The sequence below is a fragment of the Populus trichocarpa genome, chromosome 5 (assembly GCF_000002775.5).
Source record: "Populus trichocarpa isolate Nisqually-1 chromosome 5, P.trichocarpa_v4.1, whole genome shotgun sequence".
Lineage (NCBI taxonomy): Eukaryota > Viridiplantae > Streptophyta > Magnoliopsida > Malpighiales > Salicaceae > Populus > Populus trichocarpa.
In genome coordinates this window covers 22,771,042-22,790,202 of record NC_037289.2, presented here as the reverse complement: position 1 = coordinate 22,790,202, position 19,161 = coordinate 22,771,042, and the positions used below count along the sequence as shown (strand labels likewise).

Below are 19,161 nucleotides of genomic sequence, written 5' to 3'. Positions count from 1 at the left end.
CTTGCCATCCTTGTTAAAAAAAAGAAAAAGAAGAAACATTGACATTTCCTCTCTGCTCTCAGAGCATCTGTAGCCGCTTCCTCCCCGAGGAGCAACTGAAGGTTAAAAGGGCAAGATAAAAAGAAAGAAAGAAAAGGTTGTTTAGTGTTAAAAAGTGAAAACAAAAGGGTTTCCTTGTGGGCCCATAGTAAAACAAGGTCCCACTCACAGTCTGAACCGAATCCCCTCTGTGACTGGGGAAATGTTTGGTATTCCGAAGCTTTATCATTTCCGGAAATGATCTTCCGTACCTATTTGACGTGTCATAGAAATAGCCACTAATACACTGCCACAAGTCCTAACAGTGCCTCGATTTGATCGATTAAACTTCCCTTTCACGGGACACTGCAGTCAGTAAATCGGCGGCTGCGGCGCGTCCTTGTCGGTTCCTCGGCTGCCTTGTCCGGAGGTTTTGTTGTCGGCCAACGCCGGTTGCTTTTTTTACTGTCACTGACACGAAAATAAGCCTTTGGGCTATTGATGTTAAAGTTGGGTAGGTTTCGGACGCGTGAACGGGGACCAGTTGGACCGTGATGGTTGGTTTTTGTGAGATGCTAGGGATGTGTTCGAGGTTTAAGAGGCTATTTGAGCACTGGTTAATAACGTGTGTGTGTGTTCGTTGAACTCTGATAATTTGGTTCTGATTCCGACATTTCTGTTTTTACATGCGAATTGCAAGGCTACTGATCAGTCTACTCTTCAAAAGTCAACAATGCCCCTATTATTTTCAAGTAATTGATTAAAGAATGTTTGGGTTAGAGGAATGATTTGGTTTTTTAAAAGGTGTAACTTTATTTAAAATATAAACAATACCTTTTAAAAAATCACATCTCTAAAAATAAAAAATATATACTTTCCATATAGATTTTGTAAAAAAAATTCAACCACATCTTCATCCCAAATACACAATAAAATGATAAAAATCAAATGAGTGAACATAATTGTTATTAAATATATCAAGGTTTAATAGGTGTGCCTCGTATGTAATTCGAGCCGGGTTTTAAAAATAAATATAGTTAAAATTAATCCATCAAATCTAGATAATATTATAGATTTACATGTAATACACCCAAAATTTAATTTGATTTTTTTTAATTCTTTTCAAAATAAAAAATATTTCATTTTAAATTAAACTCCAAAGCTTAAGTAGTTGCCCACGTTAATGGTTGCTATAACTAATTTCAATGATCATAAAATGGTCAATCACACCTTAAAGTTTCCGAACCTTTTGATTACGTTGAATTGTATACATGGACAGTAAATAACTAAAATTTCATGGGAAGGTTGGATCATGAAAATTCTATGGTTAGCTAATTAAACTACAACCTAATCCCCTTACCATAATTTTAAAACCCGGTCCCGGTTGGCGGGCCATCCCGAACTGGAACTGGGTCGGGTTGATGAAAAAATAAGAAAATTCATGATTCAGTGTGACCCGGCTGACCTGACGGGTTAAATCAGCAAAACCCAGTCAAAAACCCAGTTGTAACCCGTTGATTTTTTTACTAAAACTATATTGTTTTAAATTTTTTTAAAATAAAAATTGATTCGGCCAATCTGATAACTAAGTCAAAACTAGAAATCCAAACCTTGAAATGGCGGAGTTTAAAAACTATTCCCCTCACACTCTAAGAACCCCAAAAAAAAAAAAAAAACAAAGAAAATCTCAGATATGGCATGATTAATAATTATAATTATAATTATAGTAGTTAAAAATTAATTCGACTATGATTAAAAGAATACCTTTTCCGAGGAATTAACATGAGATATAATAAAGTATAAACGGTTCATAATTAGGGCTTGAATAGTCTTCGAGAGAGACAAAGTAGTCCTCCCTACTCCCTGCAAGGCTGCAACCAAAACCAGCCAGCAAAAAAGCTAAAACTGTTTCTACTATATATTCCATTTCACCATGACATGACCCTCAAGCCTAACCAACCACTGCCAGCACCTCTCTCACTGTCCTTTGCCCGATATATTAATCCTAGCTCCTAGTCCCCACTCTCTTCTCCTCATTCATCAAAACCCTTCCCATAAGCCCATCCTTTGCACAACTCAAACATGGCTATATCCTCTTCCTTTCCCATCTTCGGTCTTCTCTTCCTTACAACTCTCATGTCCTCTCTTGTCATTTCACACCAACAACCTCTCCTCGACTCGGCCGAGCAGGACTCCCTCTTTCAGGTCCTTTACTCCATCAACTCAGCCATCCCTTGGCGCACTCTCTTCCCTGACGACCTCTGCCTCTCCGCCCCACACGGCATCGTTTGCGAGTACTTCACCGAAGAACAACCACCACTCACCCCAAACGGTTCCGTTTCAACCCAGCCTCCTCTCGAAACGGCTCACATTTCTGAACTCAGTTTCGGGTTCGTCTCTGACTACACATCCAACCCACCTTGCTCTCCAAATTCCACCATTAACCCTCTTGTCTTCACTTCTTTTAAGTTCCTACGCAAGCTGTTCTTTTACAAGTGTTTCACCGAGATGCCAGTTTCGGTGCCTGATGTTTCTTCTTCGAGCTTTGGGGCTAACCTTGAAGAGCTTGTGTTTATTGAGAACCCAGCTCTGGTTGGGTCTCTAAGTGGCATCATTGGTAATTTTACTAATTTAAGGAGGCTAGTTTTGACTGGAAATGGTATTTATGGCAATATTCCAGATGGGGTTGGTTCTTTGGTTAACATGGAAGAGGTTACAGTGTCAAGAAACCAGTTAAGCGGAGGGGTTCCTTTCAGTCTAGCTAAGTTGAAAAAATTGAGAGTTCTTGATTTGAGTCAAAATTATCTTGACGGTTATGTCCCTTTGTCTGTGGGTAATTTATCTCGGCTTTTGAAGCTTGATTTGAGTCATAATCGGCTTTCTGGTAAAATCCCAGAGAGCTTGGTTAGTTTACAGAGTCTGGAGTTCTTAGACCTGAGTTTTAACAGCTTCGGTAACTATGGAGTGCCTTTGTTTTTAGGCGAAATGCCCAGGTTGAAGGAAGTGTATTTGAGTGGAAATTTGCTAGGAGGGCATATACCGGAAATATGGGAGAAACTTGGGGGTATTTCGGGAATAGGATTTTCTGACATGGGTTTGGTTGGGAATATTCCAGCTTCTATGGGGGTACATTTGAGGAACCTGTGTTACTTAGGGCTTGATAACAACAAGCTTGAAGGGACTGTGCCTGAAGAGTTGGGGTTCTTGAAATGTGGTTATGAGATCAATTTGGAGAACAACAATTTGAGTGGTAAAATCCCAGTTACTTTTACTTCCAAGGTTGCTGAAAAGCTGAAGCTGAAGGGCAACTCAGGGCTGTGTGTTGATGGTGGTGATTTTTCAGGGTTTGGTAAATTTGAGGGCAGTTTAGGGAAACTGAAGCTGTGCAACAAATCAGATATTTCCAGTCCTGTACTCGTCCAAGAGGGTTCTCTTGATTCCTCATCATCATCTCAAACACAGATTTCATCTCGGATGATGCTTGGATTTGGATTTCTGTTCTTTTTATCCTGTTAATTTGACCCAGAGAAGAATAGGTGCTAACAGACAGAACAGGTTTATACACTGACATTGGACAGGGCTTTCTTGAGAATAGTGGTCTGATTAGGGCAAGAATGTAATTATGGCTCTTGTTGGTGACAAGCCAGATACTCCACTCTACTAGTATGCTGTTTATCGTTTGACCTTCTTCAACCTGTGTATACAAGTTTTTGAGGACTCTGGGTCTCTCAAGTTCGGATGTTGGGATTTGAGGATCATTTGCTACATGAGAGGCCTAATTTCTGTTCTGACTTTCTTGGATTTGGTCCAAGTAATATGAATTTTGCTTGGATTTCTAGCATATATGCTGTTACTTTACTCTTTTATTTAATTAAATATTGAACCTTTTTTAATGAATTCTTTTATGGAGAGACTAGAAAGGTAGAGATGTGTTTTTGGCGGTTGCTAGATGTTACTGTTTGTAATCTCAAATGAGAGGTATGTGTGATTTTACTGTGTGGCTGAGACTCGCATCTATCAGAAATCTTGGGGGTGACAAAGCCAAATCTTCTCTGTACAAGACTGGGATAACATAACAGCTAAAGTGCGTTGGAAATGATAGGGACATAAGCACTTTTTAATGGCTTCCATTCCTGCAATGTGGCACTAGTGCTCCTCCACTGCAGCCAGCATCCCCGGTGATTCCTGTTATATATGCTGCTGTGATATCATCCCTAGTAGAGTAGGATTGCTTGGCCCCAGGATACCAGGACATGTTTCTGTGATCAATCAATGATCATTTAACCATTGTTATAGGCCAGAACTACTTATAAATTATGAACAGATATAGGAAAATATAAGAAAAACTAGTTATGTGATCATCATATTTGTCATTGTATTGTTCAATAAACAAAAACAAAATGAAGCTGTCTAGTTAAGGAAAAAAATTCAGTTCTCACAAGTGATTTATGTACCATAGGGATCATACAAGGGTCGAACGATCAAGACCAAAAGGAAATGAACTCTGTTTGGTTTGGTTTCAACTAAAGATTCTAGTGGCTACCCAGTGTAAGAATAAGAATATTAATATTACAATATGATCAAGAAATTCCACTCAATCCACTCTCCTCAACATCTCGTGAAGGACTTGAACCTCTGGTTTGACGTTGCTCATTACTGTTACTAGATTTGGTAATCATTTCTGACTCCCCACCCCCCTCTTGAGCTGGGGCTTTAGCTCTCGATCTTGAAGTTGACCCCTCAACAGAGGCATCTTTCGACTTCTTCCTCCGAGATTTCTTCGGTATGTCATGTAAATTTGAGGGTGACTCGCTTTCTCCACTAGGATCCTTATGATTCCGACTTGTTCTAGTACCATCCAATTCTTTGGTGCCATTTCGTGAAGACCGCCTAGATTGTTTAGGTTTATCTGATTTTTCTCTGCTTGGAGATTCAGCTGATGTACCAGATGATGAACGCCGTCTAGATGATTTCGGCAATTCTGGCAAGTCCTGAGTTGGGGAACTATGCGACCCTGCTGGAGAACTAGGCGCCCCTGCTGGAGAATTCGGTGCCTGCGAACCTTTTCGATTTGAACCTGCTGTGCAATTTCAGTCAACAACAATCAAAATGATGACCAGTGAGATTTATTATTCATTTTTATTGAAGTTAGTACGCAATACCTACATGTTAATCAAGAACAAAATCAAAATATGATAGCTAGCATGCTACCATATTTGCTAAGAATTCCAAACAAAAGCCAACATATAAACTAATAACATTTCGGCCCCGTTTATTTGATGGAAATTAATTTCTTTTCGAAAAGTGAATTCCGGGAAAGTGAATTATTTTTTGATGTTTGGTAGTGTAATGAAAAATAAGTTGAAAAACATTTTCCAGTGTTTGATTATGTCATGAAAAATAAGCTGGAAAATAATTTATTAATGTTTATTTTTCTCAAGTTTATTAAAATAATGAGGAATAAATCTTACAAATTAAAAAGTTGAAAGACAATGAAATTGAAAAAATAATAATTTCATAAATTATCTCAAATAAAATAAATAATAATCAAAATAATAGAGATCAAATCTAAAAAAAAAAGATGAAGAAATTAAAATAATAATAATTAATATTTCAAATAAAATAAGTAATAATCAAAAGAAAAAGGATCAAATTTGATAGATAAAAAATTTCAATAAAAAAATGATAAGGGAAAAGCAAATAACAATTATAAAAATGAGGACCAAAATTAATATAAAAATTAAATTTTAAGAGATGAAATTGAAAAACAAATATTCAAAACAAAATATATATAGCAATCAAAAGTTTGAAGACCAAATTTGATATAATCAGCAAATAATATGACATTTCTAAATTTTTCACAACTTCCGGAAAGTGTTTTCCGCCCAGATTTTTCAGGAAAACACTTTCCTGAAAACCAAGCCAAATTTTTCTTTGACTGAAAAATGTTTTTCGTTGATCAACTTTTCTAATAGTAAATAAACACATGAAAATTTAAAAAATAATTTTCTGAGAATCACTTTTCAGAAAACAAACATATCATTAGAAAAGAAAAAAAGTTGAAAAAGCAAGGCAAGAAATCAAGTTATTGTACCTTCAGATACCCATTTTGCAGAACCTTCCTCCTTCGCGTCTCTGTTGAGACTTGAGGGAGCTGATGAATATTCTGGTTGAGATTGAAACTCGTTCATCTACATAAATAAAATCAGAACACAATCTCAATGAGGATTACCGATTTTTTCTTTTCGAAACAAAACAAGAAAGAGAATTGCAAAAACCTTAGCTTTTCAATGTCCCTTACGACTAGTTTCAAATGTGATATCAGTGATGAATTTTTATCCATTATCCCAAATAAGTTGAGAAGAATAACATTTACCCAGCTTGGTGAATTTACAGAGGGACCATCCCATCCTATGTGGGCAACATGTTTTACATCTGTGGGGAAACCAATCTGCATTTCAGGCTCTTCCTCATCATTGTCTGTAACATCGTTAAAATTTCTATCAACATCGCCCGTAGAACAACACATAAATTGTTTGCCATTTTTGCATTGCTTCATAAGTATGTTGAACGAAGAATTTGAGAGCAGTTTGAGAGAGGGAAATTGCATACCGAATATTTGAGAGATGTATCTTAAGCCTTTTAATAGGCCCTTCATTTTGTTGTTTGACATTTGATCAAGTAGACATACATATAGGATTAATTTGGGGACGATAAAAGCCTTTGTAGGAGCTGATGACAAATTGAAGCTTCAAATCTGAAACAAAGAAAGCAAGGAGAGATTTTTTTGAATTTAGAAGATATATCTTGAAAGGCAAGAACTGTCATACAAATTAATAAAATGATTTGCATAAAGGATATTCATTAATGAAAAATTATGGAAACAAGACCATACTTAGACAAGAAAACTTTGCTTTGATGAGACAAGCCAAGTCACCAAACTCATGGCAACAATGAATTCAAACTACAGTTGTTGAGAAACTAGACGGTTGAATTACTCTATAAGAAACTTTTAGCCTATTTTCCAAGCTTGAAGAAGGAATAAGATTCAAAGAAAACAAGGAGTAGGATCAGAAACACTTCTGTTTTTGACAAATGTCTAGGAAGAGTGGTGGTGATGAGAAAAGGGAAGAAGCAACACAGAAAATTGCTGTATAAGGCAAGACTCACCTAATTCGATGGCCATTAACCAAAAAACGAAAAACTGATCGAAGTTTTCGGTGTAGGGATGAAGACGATTGGACCATTATTGAAATACTAAATTTAGGAAGGTTTTAACAAGTCTTTCTTATGGAAGGCTGTTTGCTTTTTTGGCATGCATGGCTGTTATTGACTTTGCTGATGCCTGCTGACTCCTCGGATAGCCTGTATCTGTATATTCCTTATAAAGCTCTATCTATATATAGGCTCCCATTTTCGTTGGAAGGTTCCTTTTGTTTGCTTAATACATGAGTAATTAAGCATTCTTGCTATTTTCTAAACAAATCAATATTAACCATCGTTACTAAACTTGACTTGATTTGATTTTTCAAAAAAAATAATCAAAATAATAATGTTTTGGATTGACTAAATCAACCTAATTTGATTCATCTAACCTATAATCCTAAGCCAGATAGGTTTTATAACTATGATATTAACACTTCCACCATAAAAAAATCAAGTGTAGGATTAAACATTAGCTAACAGAGTTTAGATGATTAACTAGTCAGGCCAACCATTGATCTTTCATCTGTAAACAAAAGTGATGGGTCTGAGTCTCTATGTAGAGTAATAGAAACCTCCAAGTATTCCAAAATCTCCCTTTTGGCCTGGTGTTGCGAATCACAATTTCTGTGTTCCTCCGGAAATGTATTATTTTATGTGTTTGTTTGTGAGGTGCGCCGTGTTGCGCACCTCTTAAATAAACACACTCTAAAAACTGAACCAAGCTTCATGCCACATAAGATAACAGTAACTGTTGAAGTTATTGTGCCCACTTGACATGAGCTGTTCTTTCACCATATTCTCAGTTTCATTTGTCTGTCAAGCTTTAGTTCTATCTTAGAGTCTTGTGTTGCATATAATTTTACAAAATACCACTGTTTTGTGCTTGCCATGGCGATTAATGGACTCTTTTCAGCTAGTGGTGTTATAGAAGTATACCATCCCTCTCAAATTTCCAATCAACTCTGATCTCTCGCTCTGTTTCTTGTTTTGTGATGCTTGATCTGAAATATTGTTCATTCTTTTAGATTAAACTCTTCTTAATCTGTTTTCATTTGCTTTTCCTTGAATTACAAATGATTTCATTTGGGTGTTGTAATGACCAGGATTCAGGAATCAAGACAGTGACAAGAAGTCATTTCTATTCAATGAGGACAATAACATCTCAGTGTTTGACTTTATATGCCGTTTCACATTACATTTTAACCTGTGTTTTGATGCATTTCAAAGATACATTTTGAATAAAATAACATCAAATCAATATAATTTTTTAATATTTTATAATAGTTTTGATTCGATGATGATGTGGAAAATTAAAAAAAAAATCTAAAAAAAATGTATACATTTTTAAGTAAAACTTTCTTAAAACATTCCTCACCGCAATACTAAATACACACTAAACTAAGCAAAAACATAGCAATAATCCTGATTTTAAAACAAAATTTTAGTCACCTCCATTCACATCAGTCATCTCCATAACAAGAATGGACTGGTGAATTGGCAATTGTTTTCTTTATATATTTTCATAAGCTTTAAATGTTTAGTGTGGAAGATATTAACGTTAGCAATGCTATCAGCGCCGGACAGCCAGACCTAACGTTGGCAATGACAATGATGTCAGTATTGTTCCAGCTTTTGGGCTGCTGTGAGCAGCAGGTAGATAGGATGCTAATATGCTATGTTAGGGGAGTATTCACATAAAAATGATGTGCCTGCTATTTATGCAGAATCATTTCATATCAAAATGTTATAAACATCATAATGATCAAGGTTATTAAAATCACAATTTTAACACGGCATGAAAAATATAAAACAAACTCGAATCGTAAAAACGGATTGTAAAATCGTAAAATCATAAGGAATTTTAAAATACAATAAAAAAATTCATACTTCAGATAAAAATTCACACATAGTTCAAACACCTTAAAATACATGCTTCAAATAAAAATTCATACATAGTTCAAGCATTTTAAAATACATGGTTCAAATAAAAATTCATATATAATTTAAATAACTTTTCATTAACTAATAATTAACAAACTTAAAATAAACAATTTGCTGGTGTGTCATGTAAACTAAAACCAACTTCATCGCGATTTCTTCATTTTGTATGAACCTAAATAAACAATTCAAATTTATAAGATTTTTATCAAATATTATAACATTTAAAATAATATATATTTAAAATTTTATTTTTTATATCAACACATTAAAAAAAACTAAAAATATCAAAATTAAATTAATTTTAAAAAAGTTAATTTTTAAAAAAAACAACGAAAACAAAAATAAAACAATGTTATATTCTAAAGAAGTAAAGAAGTAGAGTAAATTGCAATCGACAACTCTCTTTTACTGTCAAGATCTACACTCAATTTAATTTAACTAAACTGCAGCCCCAAGTTATTTAGAGTTGATACTTGACAGAGATTCATCAAACAACATGTTAGAAGGGGTAAGTTGCCCAACATGATAGAACAAGGTAGAAGAGACATGAAAAATGACAGGAACCGTCTAGCTTACACAAAAATTAATTTAAAATAACAAGGAAACAATAACAATGAACAAGGACATGCTCTTTCATTGTTTCTCGTGCTACACGTACACTGCACTGCACCAAATATTAATAGTCAGTCGACACCGCCAATAGCAATTCCAATTTATTTTCTGCGTGTAAAATCGTTAAATCGGTGGTAAAAACATGATTTTACCCAATTTTACTCGATTTAACCCGATTTTACTCATTTTCGAGTTTTATAAACGATTTAGTACGTAAAGCCTACATTGACTCAATTTATAATGACTTCAATTTATAGAGGGGAAAAAATCAACAACTAGGAGACATTTTCTGAAAAGAAAATGACGAAATTGGCGTGTGAGAGAAAGTCATGACACCAATGCCGCCAAGAATCTGGGAGCAAAATTCGATTTTACATGTTTGTGATTCCCAGCAGCAATTCAGTTCATCACTTTTTGGCCTGCATAGAGCAGCAGCAATTCAGTTCTATCATTTATTTCAAAGCAAGCTGAATTACCAAACCCAACTATAATCTGCTTCAAGTAATGTGTGTTACTCACTCCATGTACAGAAAGCCTTTTTCCTTTTTCTTTTTTTATTTTCAGAAATTATATCCAAATATTTTCTTGGAGAGTTTGGGAGATTAGACATATATCCAAATCAAGGTGTATATGAAAGAATAAAGCATACCTTGCTCAGATACTTTTTATGAATCTTCAATGCCTCTTTACATACCTTTCTAGCATCCATATTTCCAGTAATATCGCTCAATATCTGCAGAACGCTACCCAGTACGATAAATCTAGATTCATTTTCTCAAAAACAAAAAGCACGGGCATTGAAAACGGGGGAGGAGAGAGAGGGAGGGAGAGAGGTGACCTGGACGACATCATCAAGACCCTTAGCCTCCTTTAGAATTCTCTTGTTCTTGGCCTCAAGAACACTGGCAACAAGAAAAACAGCAAGTGCACTCTGTTGGTCCTTACATCCAGTCTTCACTTTATTTCTCTCAAACTTGCCACACTGCTTTAGCAGCTTATTATTCAACATAGATGCAGCACTCTTGTCTGACTCGGCAATAGGCTTCTCATATAAAGAGAAGATGTTTGGATTGTACTCCATGGCCCACATCAACTGAAACCAATCTATCTTACTTTTTTAAAACAAGCTTGACCATAAAAGGTGCCAAAATAAACTTCTATAAATCAATTGTATGTATCGAAAGCTTAAAGTTCTGTGACTTCAGTCAAGAACCTGGCAATCAATGACTTTCCATTAAAAAGATAGATCTCATTTTTGGAAGAATCTCAAACAAACACAACAATCCCTCCTTACCTCCCAAAGATACAGAGAATCCACAAAGGAGAACTCTCTTCTAAAGAGTACCATCAACATGCGAAATGCAAATAAATATTCACCACCATCTAGATCCTCTGCCATATAAACAAATGAGGTTTTAGTTTTTACTTATAAGAGCCTCATTCAGTGCAAGTGCAAACACAAAGGCATGCACATAAACATCATCAAGGTACATGCAGTGAACAAGGAATGCTGGAATTTATCTGTTCTTATCTATTATGTGCTAGGCCTGCTTGTTGTTGTCAACCATTCTGGCAAGACAACAATATCTAATTGCAATTTCAGTGCACTTTCTTCTAATGGAATTTCCAGTTTTCTTTTTCCTAGTTCTCATTAAATATTAAACAATCAAGTTGCTGATGCAATTATCAAACAAAGAGTATATCTTAAACCCATTAAAAAATTTCAAACTGGAATGAATACCAAGGTGTTGATGAAGCTTCGGATCAACAGTTTTAATTACTTGTGAAAGCGTACTCAGCTGAGTCTGCACCCCCATCGAACTTGCACTGCACCTGAAGTTTTCTCTCTGTCACGAAACAGAAGCAGCGGCATAAATAAAACTTAAAAAGCACAATCACTAGGATTGATCACATTTTAAGAATGTTTAGGGTCAGATCGAAATAGATTTTCCAAGAAAAAAAAATTAAGAAAGCAATATCGCAAAAGGATGTTATAAATAACCACCAAAATTCAGGCACAATCATTCAAACAGTAATCTCAATATATTTTATAATTCAAAACTGAACTAGCATGTCAGGCTGTTTTAATCACTGCACCGTGGCATTAAGCACAGGGACCAGAATATTATGAATAGTCAATAAGCTCAACTAATTATGTTCAAGGGAATTTTTAGCACCAAATCATGGAAAGAGAATGTGAATCACAATTGTAACCCAAAACTTGATAAAAACACAGAAATGGACCACTGGGCTGTGTTCCAGTATAGCCTAGGGTTGAATATCTCTGTCTCGACAAAACTAGAGTTTAATAGGCAGAATTATGCTCAACAATTTTGTATATCTCAAGAGTGGAATCAAGTGGACAGAAGATGGATCCATACAAATAAGATTACTAAGTTCATCGAAAACATGTATAAGACAATTAGGTATTAAGTTTGATTTGTTATAACACCGGTATGCAGATTGGCATTAATTCTGAAAACTAGAACCATGGATGCAAGTCTTCTTACCAAGAAGCAACAGACAATTTTAAATGAACAATATGACTGGATTACTAGAACTCCATTTGCTACCTGCTATTTATAAAGTGGATTGATAATAATCAGATACATCCACGCTCTCTCAATACCAACATACTAATTACATTGCATTGATATACAACATAGAAACCGGTAAAATCTGCCCCTGGAGTGGAATGCTTGCCACATTTATCCTGGAAGGAAGAATTAAAAAAATCCCACTATAACAGGTATCCTTTGGTTATTGCTACTGAATGTGTAAATAAGCATGCAGCCTTTTGATTTTCATTAAGACAGACACAAGAAAACAGCCTGAAATCTCAAATCATTCATAATTTCAACCTAGTTATGATACTTATTGGAATGTATCTATATGCCTACATGCCATTTCGCACTACACCAAATCTACATTAGCCTCCCAGGCAACTTTGCTTCAAACTAACTCGAAACATGTTGCTCCAACCACAGAAACAACTGTTACTAAACCCCATAACACATGACAGAGTGGTCCCAGCATAAACTCAACATCTTTTTAACACTACCATAGTCTCCGAACTACAGCTTTATCTAGCCAACCACCCATTTCAGAATCTCATCTCAACAGCATTCATTCCCTAACCATATCTCTTAACAGCCCAAAATCCAGATGAATAGTGTCACCTTCATGGAAAATTTAAATATTGAATTTATGACTTCATTCGTATCTCTTGCATTTGGATATGTGTATGCTTTCTTGGTAATTGCAGGAAGCTAAAGCATCAGAACAACGGTGTGAGTGTGAACTAGATTGAGCTAGTTATCAATACCGTTACAATAGAAATCATCATCCATCACCAACAAACTCAACAGGAAAGCAGTACAGCAAAGCTGGGGCATCATTGCTACCAAAACAATAGCTGTGATAACCACATTATTATAAATTGCATACCAGTCTCCGCATTGCACGCTCAAAACACCAAAAGGCATCTGCTTCATTTTCAAGAAGAATTACCATTGGAGAGCAAATATCATTCATTCCTACACAAGAAAGAATTCAAAATAACTATCCCATCATAAGAACAAATTTATTTTGATGGATAATGAAGCAGTTAAAAACAATTCACCTTGGACATAACTAATATCATTATCCACCCAAGCATAAACGGCAAGAATATCCCAAAGTTTTGCCAGATTTTTTTCACTCTCATAAAAAGCAAGAGCTCGATCTGTGCGAACAACATCCAAACCTACAACAAGAAGTTCCACTAGCTATGTCAAGCAAAGTCAAAATTTAACAAGGTTGCTGATTAGAAAGAAACTATAAGGACTTGAGTGAAGTGAACTGATATTGCAACTGTATGTGGCAAGTACACTTAAGTTTAGTGTTTTTCCATCGTGGATATTGCCTTACGGACCAAGACTCTGGCACCACAGGCCCAAGTTCTTTGCTTCAAGAATTTAAGATGGTCACTCTCATGTCCGTAAAAAAACACATAAATAATGGGGTTGTCTGATAAACAGGGAGTCACTGCTAAGTAGTAGTTGTGTGGGTAGACTACTTGCTTCTGCATTGTAAGTGAAAGGATATTTACTAATTATTGGGTGGAGAGCAACCACAATAAAGGTCTAAATTCATTTTCCAAAAACCAATGACAGGAAAGGGAAAAATCCTCTCACTAAAGAATTAGAGATTATACACCTACCAATTTGATGCAAAGCAAGCATCCATTGAATTGATCTCTTGTCTGAAAAAGAACTATTTATTACAGAATCAATTACTGGTTGCCCAACATCAGTAATAATGGGAGTTGTGATAAGCTTTCCGCTACCAATAACTGGAACCATGTGTTGACACTCAGCTTTCCACCTGATGTACTGCTCCCTAAAGTGTCAATGTCACAGATTAATCACTTTGGCCTAGGCACAAAAGTTGATGCTCAGAAACTGAAAGCATTTGAGATATATAAAGAAAAAAAGGACTGGTATGTCCCAAATAGAAAAACATACAAGATGCTCTAATGTCATCTCAGACATCGAAAAGTGGGGGCCCAACGTCAAAAGTCAACAGCCTTGTCAGTCAAATGGTTCAACAGGCCAGTCTGTGACTGACAAAAATATGTGTTCATATGAGAGTTTGTGTGTGGGGGGGGGTAAGTTGTGGGATTCCAATAAAAGTCTATTGCAGTCCTTTTATTTTGAGCATGTACTATGAAGATGGTTTTGCAACAAAGAAAAACTTCAAAGTCAGCCAAAGCAGTATATGATGGCACAAACATTCTCACACGGAATCATATATTAAAATGAAGACTTGCATGTATGTAGGTTTAATACAATGCAAAGGAAAGCATTACCTCCTACTTTGCCTGAGCTGATTCCGTTCTTCATATGTGCTATTAGGATCAAAGCATCCTAACACAAATTCCCATACCGACCCTTTAATTGCAGGATGAACACCCTAACATGGAAAACAAACTTAAGATAAATACTCTAACTTTGGAATAGGAGTTTTCACTCATAACACATCGAAGACCATAAACATACTGATAATGACCGCACTGTATATCACATCACTATTTCAGACAAGCTAAGATAAAAATGGAAAAGAGATCTGTACCCCCCGTTGGATCCGTCTAAGCACCTTCTCAATATCCAAATGACCATCTTCAGAGAACGCAGCATTCCACCTTCTTTCACTAAGAGTTTTCCCAGCCTGTAAAAAAAAGATTATTTCAAACATAGAGGAAAGCACTACACAAAGCCTGCTTAACGTATCCAAGCATGTCTCATGGTGCAGCCACAAAGAGATGTATAACAAGTAAAACTAAAAATCCTCAATAATAACAAAAATAAAAATCATCACATCACATGAGCACAAATTCATGACAAAAGTGACAATAAATACAAAGGATTAGTTATAACGAAACTAATTCACAAAAAGAAAAGGAAGCAAGGAAGGAAACGAAAAAAGCTGACCACCCACCCTGGGCTTGAAACGGGGCTTTGGAGTATCCGCTTGGCAATCAGGTCGGATTGGATAGAAATCCCCCAAGTCCTCAGCTCCTGTTCTCTTCATAATATCAACAATCTCTGTCAATCCCCCACAACCAACCATCCAAATTTACCCCATCCCTTGTTCATTGCCACAGCAAAAATCCAATGAGAGAAAAAAAAAACCCAGAAAACAGAAGACAATATAAGCGAAGCACTTCCTTTAACATTTATCAAAAAGATTCCAAAAACATTAACTACGATGAGAAGAGCATATTACATTTACACCCTACAGGACACAGATTTGATCTCTAAAAGCCACCATCAGACAGACATGTACAAAATTAATAACATTGCATGTGATTTCTTTACATGAAATGAATGTCAATCGACATTGCTAGGATCCCACTGTCTTGTTTATGAAGGGAAAAAAGAAGAAGAAGAATCTTGATTTTCCAGGCAGGGTAAGATAACTGGCTGTCGAATATTATTAGTACCTTGTTCGAGAACTGGCGGATTGCTGGTTACTGAAACAATAATAAAAGAATTCAATGATGTCTGTCGTCCGTCGAGGAGGATCGTAGAAAACACAAAATGCAAAATCAATTAATGGAAAGAGGAGCGAAACGAACGGTACGCTTCGAGAAATAAATTCATTGTTTTGAATTTTTTAAAGCTCTCAGCTTGAAAAATGACAGCTCTTCCACTTTCCTTGGTAATCAGGTCTAGGATTTTTCATGTTTTTTTTTTTTTTCCCTCATCCCATGATTTGTTGATCTCATCCCTTTTTTGTTATTTGACCATATTGTCCTTGACATGTCTTAACAAAGTTTTAATATTTTTAAATATTTTATCATTACCACTAGCAAACCTCATTTCTAGACAACATTTGTTATAACATTTGGTTATTCTATAATAATAAAAAAGATGAAAAGATAAGTAAACATGTTTTTATATATTTTTTATTTTAAAATTTTTTTAGAATCATAATTTTTTTATATCTTTATCTCTTTAACTTCACCTAAACCATTTTTCTTTTTTGTATATATCTTTTCTATTTCAAGAAGCCAACAAAATGCAACTTAGTTAAATAGCTTAGTTCTAGAGAAATAACATTAAAAATATCTAAATTTAGACTCTCATGGGTTAAAAAAGTGTGTATATTTGATGATATAATACCAGGGTTGATTATTTTTTATTCGATTCATTTTTTATTAAAAAAAAATAACTAAACTGAATTTTAAAAAAACCAAAACCGGTTCAAACAGACCGGTTTGGCTCAGGTTTTTTTCGGTTTGGGTTCGGTTCAGTTTTTTCGGTTTCAGGCTTATAAAACCAAAACTGAACCGAACCGGTCGATTATTTTAAAATTTTAATCGGTTTTTTTTCACGGTTTGGTTTTCTCGATTTTCTTGATTTTTCAATTTTTTTTACTCATCTCTATATAATACATTATCCTTTTCAAAAGTATTTTTTGACTTGGATTTATTTTTAAAATACATAAAATTATTGTATTTTCAAACATGCATAATACTGATTGTAAGATATAGTTGAGCTAATAAACCCGAAACCCAAATAAAAGTCGAGAAATATATTTTAAGAATTTTTATAAATCATAAAACTTGAGGATGGAACAAGGATTGAAGTTGCAATAATAAAACGAAATAGGGGATTATGCTAGAATCATTGTCCTTTAAAGCTATTCCAAATAATCCTTGGACAATGTTTCTTCTAATGTCATGAACAATTTGAGTAATCAAAATTGATGGTCCTGTTTACAAGATTCTCCTATAAAGCGGGGCAATTATAGAATTTAAGAAACAGTGGGTCGAAAGGGGAACACACCCCAAAACCGAAACAATTATAACCTTACAAGACACATATAAGAATAGAAGATAAAGAAAGGACGTGACGAAAATAGCCGAAAGTTTCGAAGCGAGACCAATAGTGAGAAGCCACGTCTACAATTTTAACACACTCGAGCGTATCACATCCAAAACGAAAAACCCTAGCACCAGCAGCGCTACTAATATTACATAACCTCGCTGGTCACCTCTCTCCTTCACCTCAGCGGTCGCCTCTCTCTCTGTCGATTCTCAGCAGATCCGCCAAAAATGGTGAGAGGGTTTCTCTATCTTCTCTGTTTGGCTTCCGAGAAAAACCCATAGCTCTATTACTTTATCCATCTTTCTTACACTTTCCCTGTTTTTTTGTGTTTGTTTGTTTATTTATTTGTGTAGCCGTTCAAGAGGTACGTGGAGATTGGGAGAGTGGCTCTTGTCAACTACGGCAAGGATTACGGCAAGCTCGTTGTTATAGTCGATGTCATCGATCAAAACAGAGTGCGTAATCTTCTCTCTACGTTTGCCTTGAATGTTCGTAGATAAAGCTAATTGTTTCCAACACTTGTTAAGCTTCAGATTTTTTTTTCTTCTTCTAATTTTCCGTTGAGGGTGATTAAAAACAGGATAGATTATTGTAGCTCAGTGGACTAAGGATGTTTTGAATACTTTTTAGGCTATAAGTTAGTGCATACGTGTAATGCTCATATAATTAAGTGGATTTGATATTGGGTTTGGTTATTTGGGTTTTCTGAAAGTAATTACTTAGCATTTATTTGCATTTAATAAGTGGTATCATTGACAAGATCCAGTTTTGTTAGTTAATGAAAGGGTGAATTTTGTTTTTGATGTTGCTAAAGGCTCTGGTAGATGCTCCAGATATGGTTAGGAGTCAAATGAACTTCAAGAGGCTTTCACTCACTGATATCAAGATTGAGATCAACAGGGTTCCCAAGAAGAAGGCACTAATTGAAGCCATGGAGAAGGCTGGTTGGTTTCTGACTCCATTTATACTTGTTTTCTTATTTAATTTTCTTTGTCCCCACTGAATTCAAACTGTTATTCCATGATGGTAGATGTGAAGAACAAGTGGGAGAACAGTTCATGGGGCAGGAGACTCACTGTGCAGAAGAGAAGGGCATCACTTAATGATTTTGATAGGTTCAAGCTCATGTTGGCGAAGATCAAGGTTTGCAATTCTCCAATCTTGTCTTTTGTACTAGTCATTATTGTATGTCCTTGATTTTCTAAAACCAGCATACTGGTTAATGTTGGCTTTAAAAATCTTAGAATAGAGTATTGTCATTTATGGTTAAACACATCTGCCTCAGATGTTGAATTCTCCCAATGTTTATGTTCAAACTTGTGCCATATGGCGTCTTTCTGGTACCAGTTGCCCATTAGGACTTTGGAGCCTTAGCAGAATCTGACCCCATCTTTGTAGGCTATGCTGAAGTATTAACTTCCAGCTATGAATGGGGAGTATATAATTGAACTTACCTGATAAATTAAGCACATCTGACCATTGCAGTCTAAAAGGACTAGACTTGAACCTGCATTGCCTTTTATATTCCATGTTCGTTGTAGCCTATCTTTTGTTAGTGGTCAGCCCGTAGAACATACGTATGGAAGTAATGCTTGTTCATAGATGTCATGAATGCTTGTCAAGAAGTTTTATCAATTTAAAATGGTATTGCATTTGTTTCGATGAACCATTTTACTCAAATATATACACCAACTTGACACATGCTATAATTGCTCATTCTGCAGAAGGCAGGAATTGTCAGGCAGGAGCTTGCAAAACTCAAAAAGGAGACAGCCTAAGATTTGTTCACTTCTGAGCTTTTCGATAGCTTAAAAGTTCCAAAATTTGCTCCAGTTTTACCGTTTTATGTTGTTTTTTTTTGGCTTTTGATTATTTTCATAGTTAGTGGCGGAAACCAATTATTATGGATCTTGTTACGAGGAAACATTAATGATATTTCTAGACTTGCTCATTTACAGTCCATTTTTCCTGGTTATGAGTTGTTTATATTATAGTTCCTTTGGCCCTTACC

At 35.4% G+C, this 19,161-nt stretch overlaps 4 protein-coding genes across 7 annotated transcripts; 2 read left to right on the top strand and 2 right to left on the bottom strand.

Annotated features, from left to right (window-relative positions):
- The first annotated feature begins 1,852 nt into the window (after window positions 1-1,852).
- LOC7477612 (piriformospora indica-insensitive protein 2) lies at window positions 1,853-3,915 on the top strand. The gene has a single exon (XM_002307623.3). It carries the CDS (start codon window positions 2,101-2,103, stop codon window positions 3,532-3,534), a length of 1,434 nt encoding a protein of 477 aa, XP_002307659.3. The 5' UTR covers window positions 1,853-2,100; the 3' UTR covers window positions 3,535-3,915.
- Window positions 3,916-4,432: 517 nt separating this feature from the next.
- On the bottom strand, window positions 4,433-7,602 carry LOC7477611 (CRIB domain-containing protein RIC7). Of its 3 annotated transcripts, none has more exons than XM_024601962.2 (5): window positions 7,189-7,602; window positions 6,631-6,775; window positions 6,395-6,498; window positions 6,113-6,209; window positions 4,433-5,098 (listed from the first exon to the last, which is right to left on the bottom strand). In XM_024601962.2, exons 2-5 carry the CDS (start codon window positions 6,689-6,691, stop codon window positions 4,599-4,601), a joined length of 762 nt encoding a protein of 253 aa, XP_024457730.1. In that variant the 5' UTR covers window positions 6,692-6,775; window positions 7,189-7,602; the 3' UTR covers window positions 4,433-4,598. The 3 variants fall into 3 exon arrangements, with proteins under 3 accessions (XP_024457730.1, XP_024457729.1, XP_024457731.1); XM_024601961.2 differs by lacking the exon at window positions 7,189-7,602 and adding an exon at window positions 6,914-7,182; XM_024601963.2 differs by lacking the exon at window positions 7,189-7,602 and adding an exon at window positions 6,914-7,182 and having other exon boundaries at window positions 4,433-5,095.
- A 2,171-nt stretch (window positions 7,603-9,773) lies between these two features.
- LOC7454359 (uncharacterized) lies at window positions 9,774-16,015 on the bottom strand. Of its 2 annotated transcripts, XM_002306832.4 has the most exons (12): window positions 15,761-16,014; window positions 15,256-15,404; window positions 14,890-14,985; window positions 14,627-14,730; window positions 13,979-14,157; window positions 13,400-13,522; window positions 13,225-13,313; window positions 11,519-11,624; window positions 11,072-11,169; window positions 10,616-10,870; window positions 10,427-10,510; window positions 9,774-10,196 (listed from the first exon to the last, which is right to left on the bottom strand). In XM_002306832.4, exons 2-12 carry the CDS (start codon window positions 15,385-15,387, stop codon window positions 10,185-10,187), a joined length of 1,278 nt encoding a protein of 425 aa, XP_002306868.3. In that variant the 5' UTR covers window positions 15,388-15,404; window positions 15,761-16,014; the 3' UTR covers window positions 9,774-10,184. The 2 variants fall into 2 exon arrangements, with proteins under 2 accessions (XP_002306868.3, XP_024457728.2); XM_024601960.2 differs by lacking the exons at window positions 9,774-10,196; window positions 10,427-10,510 and having other exon boundaries at window positions 10,735-10,881; window positions 15,761-16,015.
- A 1,209-nt stretch (window positions 16,016-17,224) lies between these two features.
- LOC7477385 (60S ribosomal protein L14-2) lies at window positions 17,225-19,101 on the top strand. Its single transcript, XM_002307622.4, has 5 exons — window positions 17,225-17,380; window positions 17,504-17,605; window positions 17,965-18,094; window positions 18,181-18,293; window positions 18,875-19,101. Exons 1-5 carry the CDS (start codon window positions 17,378-17,380, stop codon window positions 18,926-18,928), a joined length of 402 nt encoding a protein of 133 aa, XP_002307658.1. The 5' UTR covers window positions 17,225-17,377; the 3' UTR covers window positions 18,929-19,101.
- Window positions 19,102-19,161: the final 60 nt, after the last annotated feature.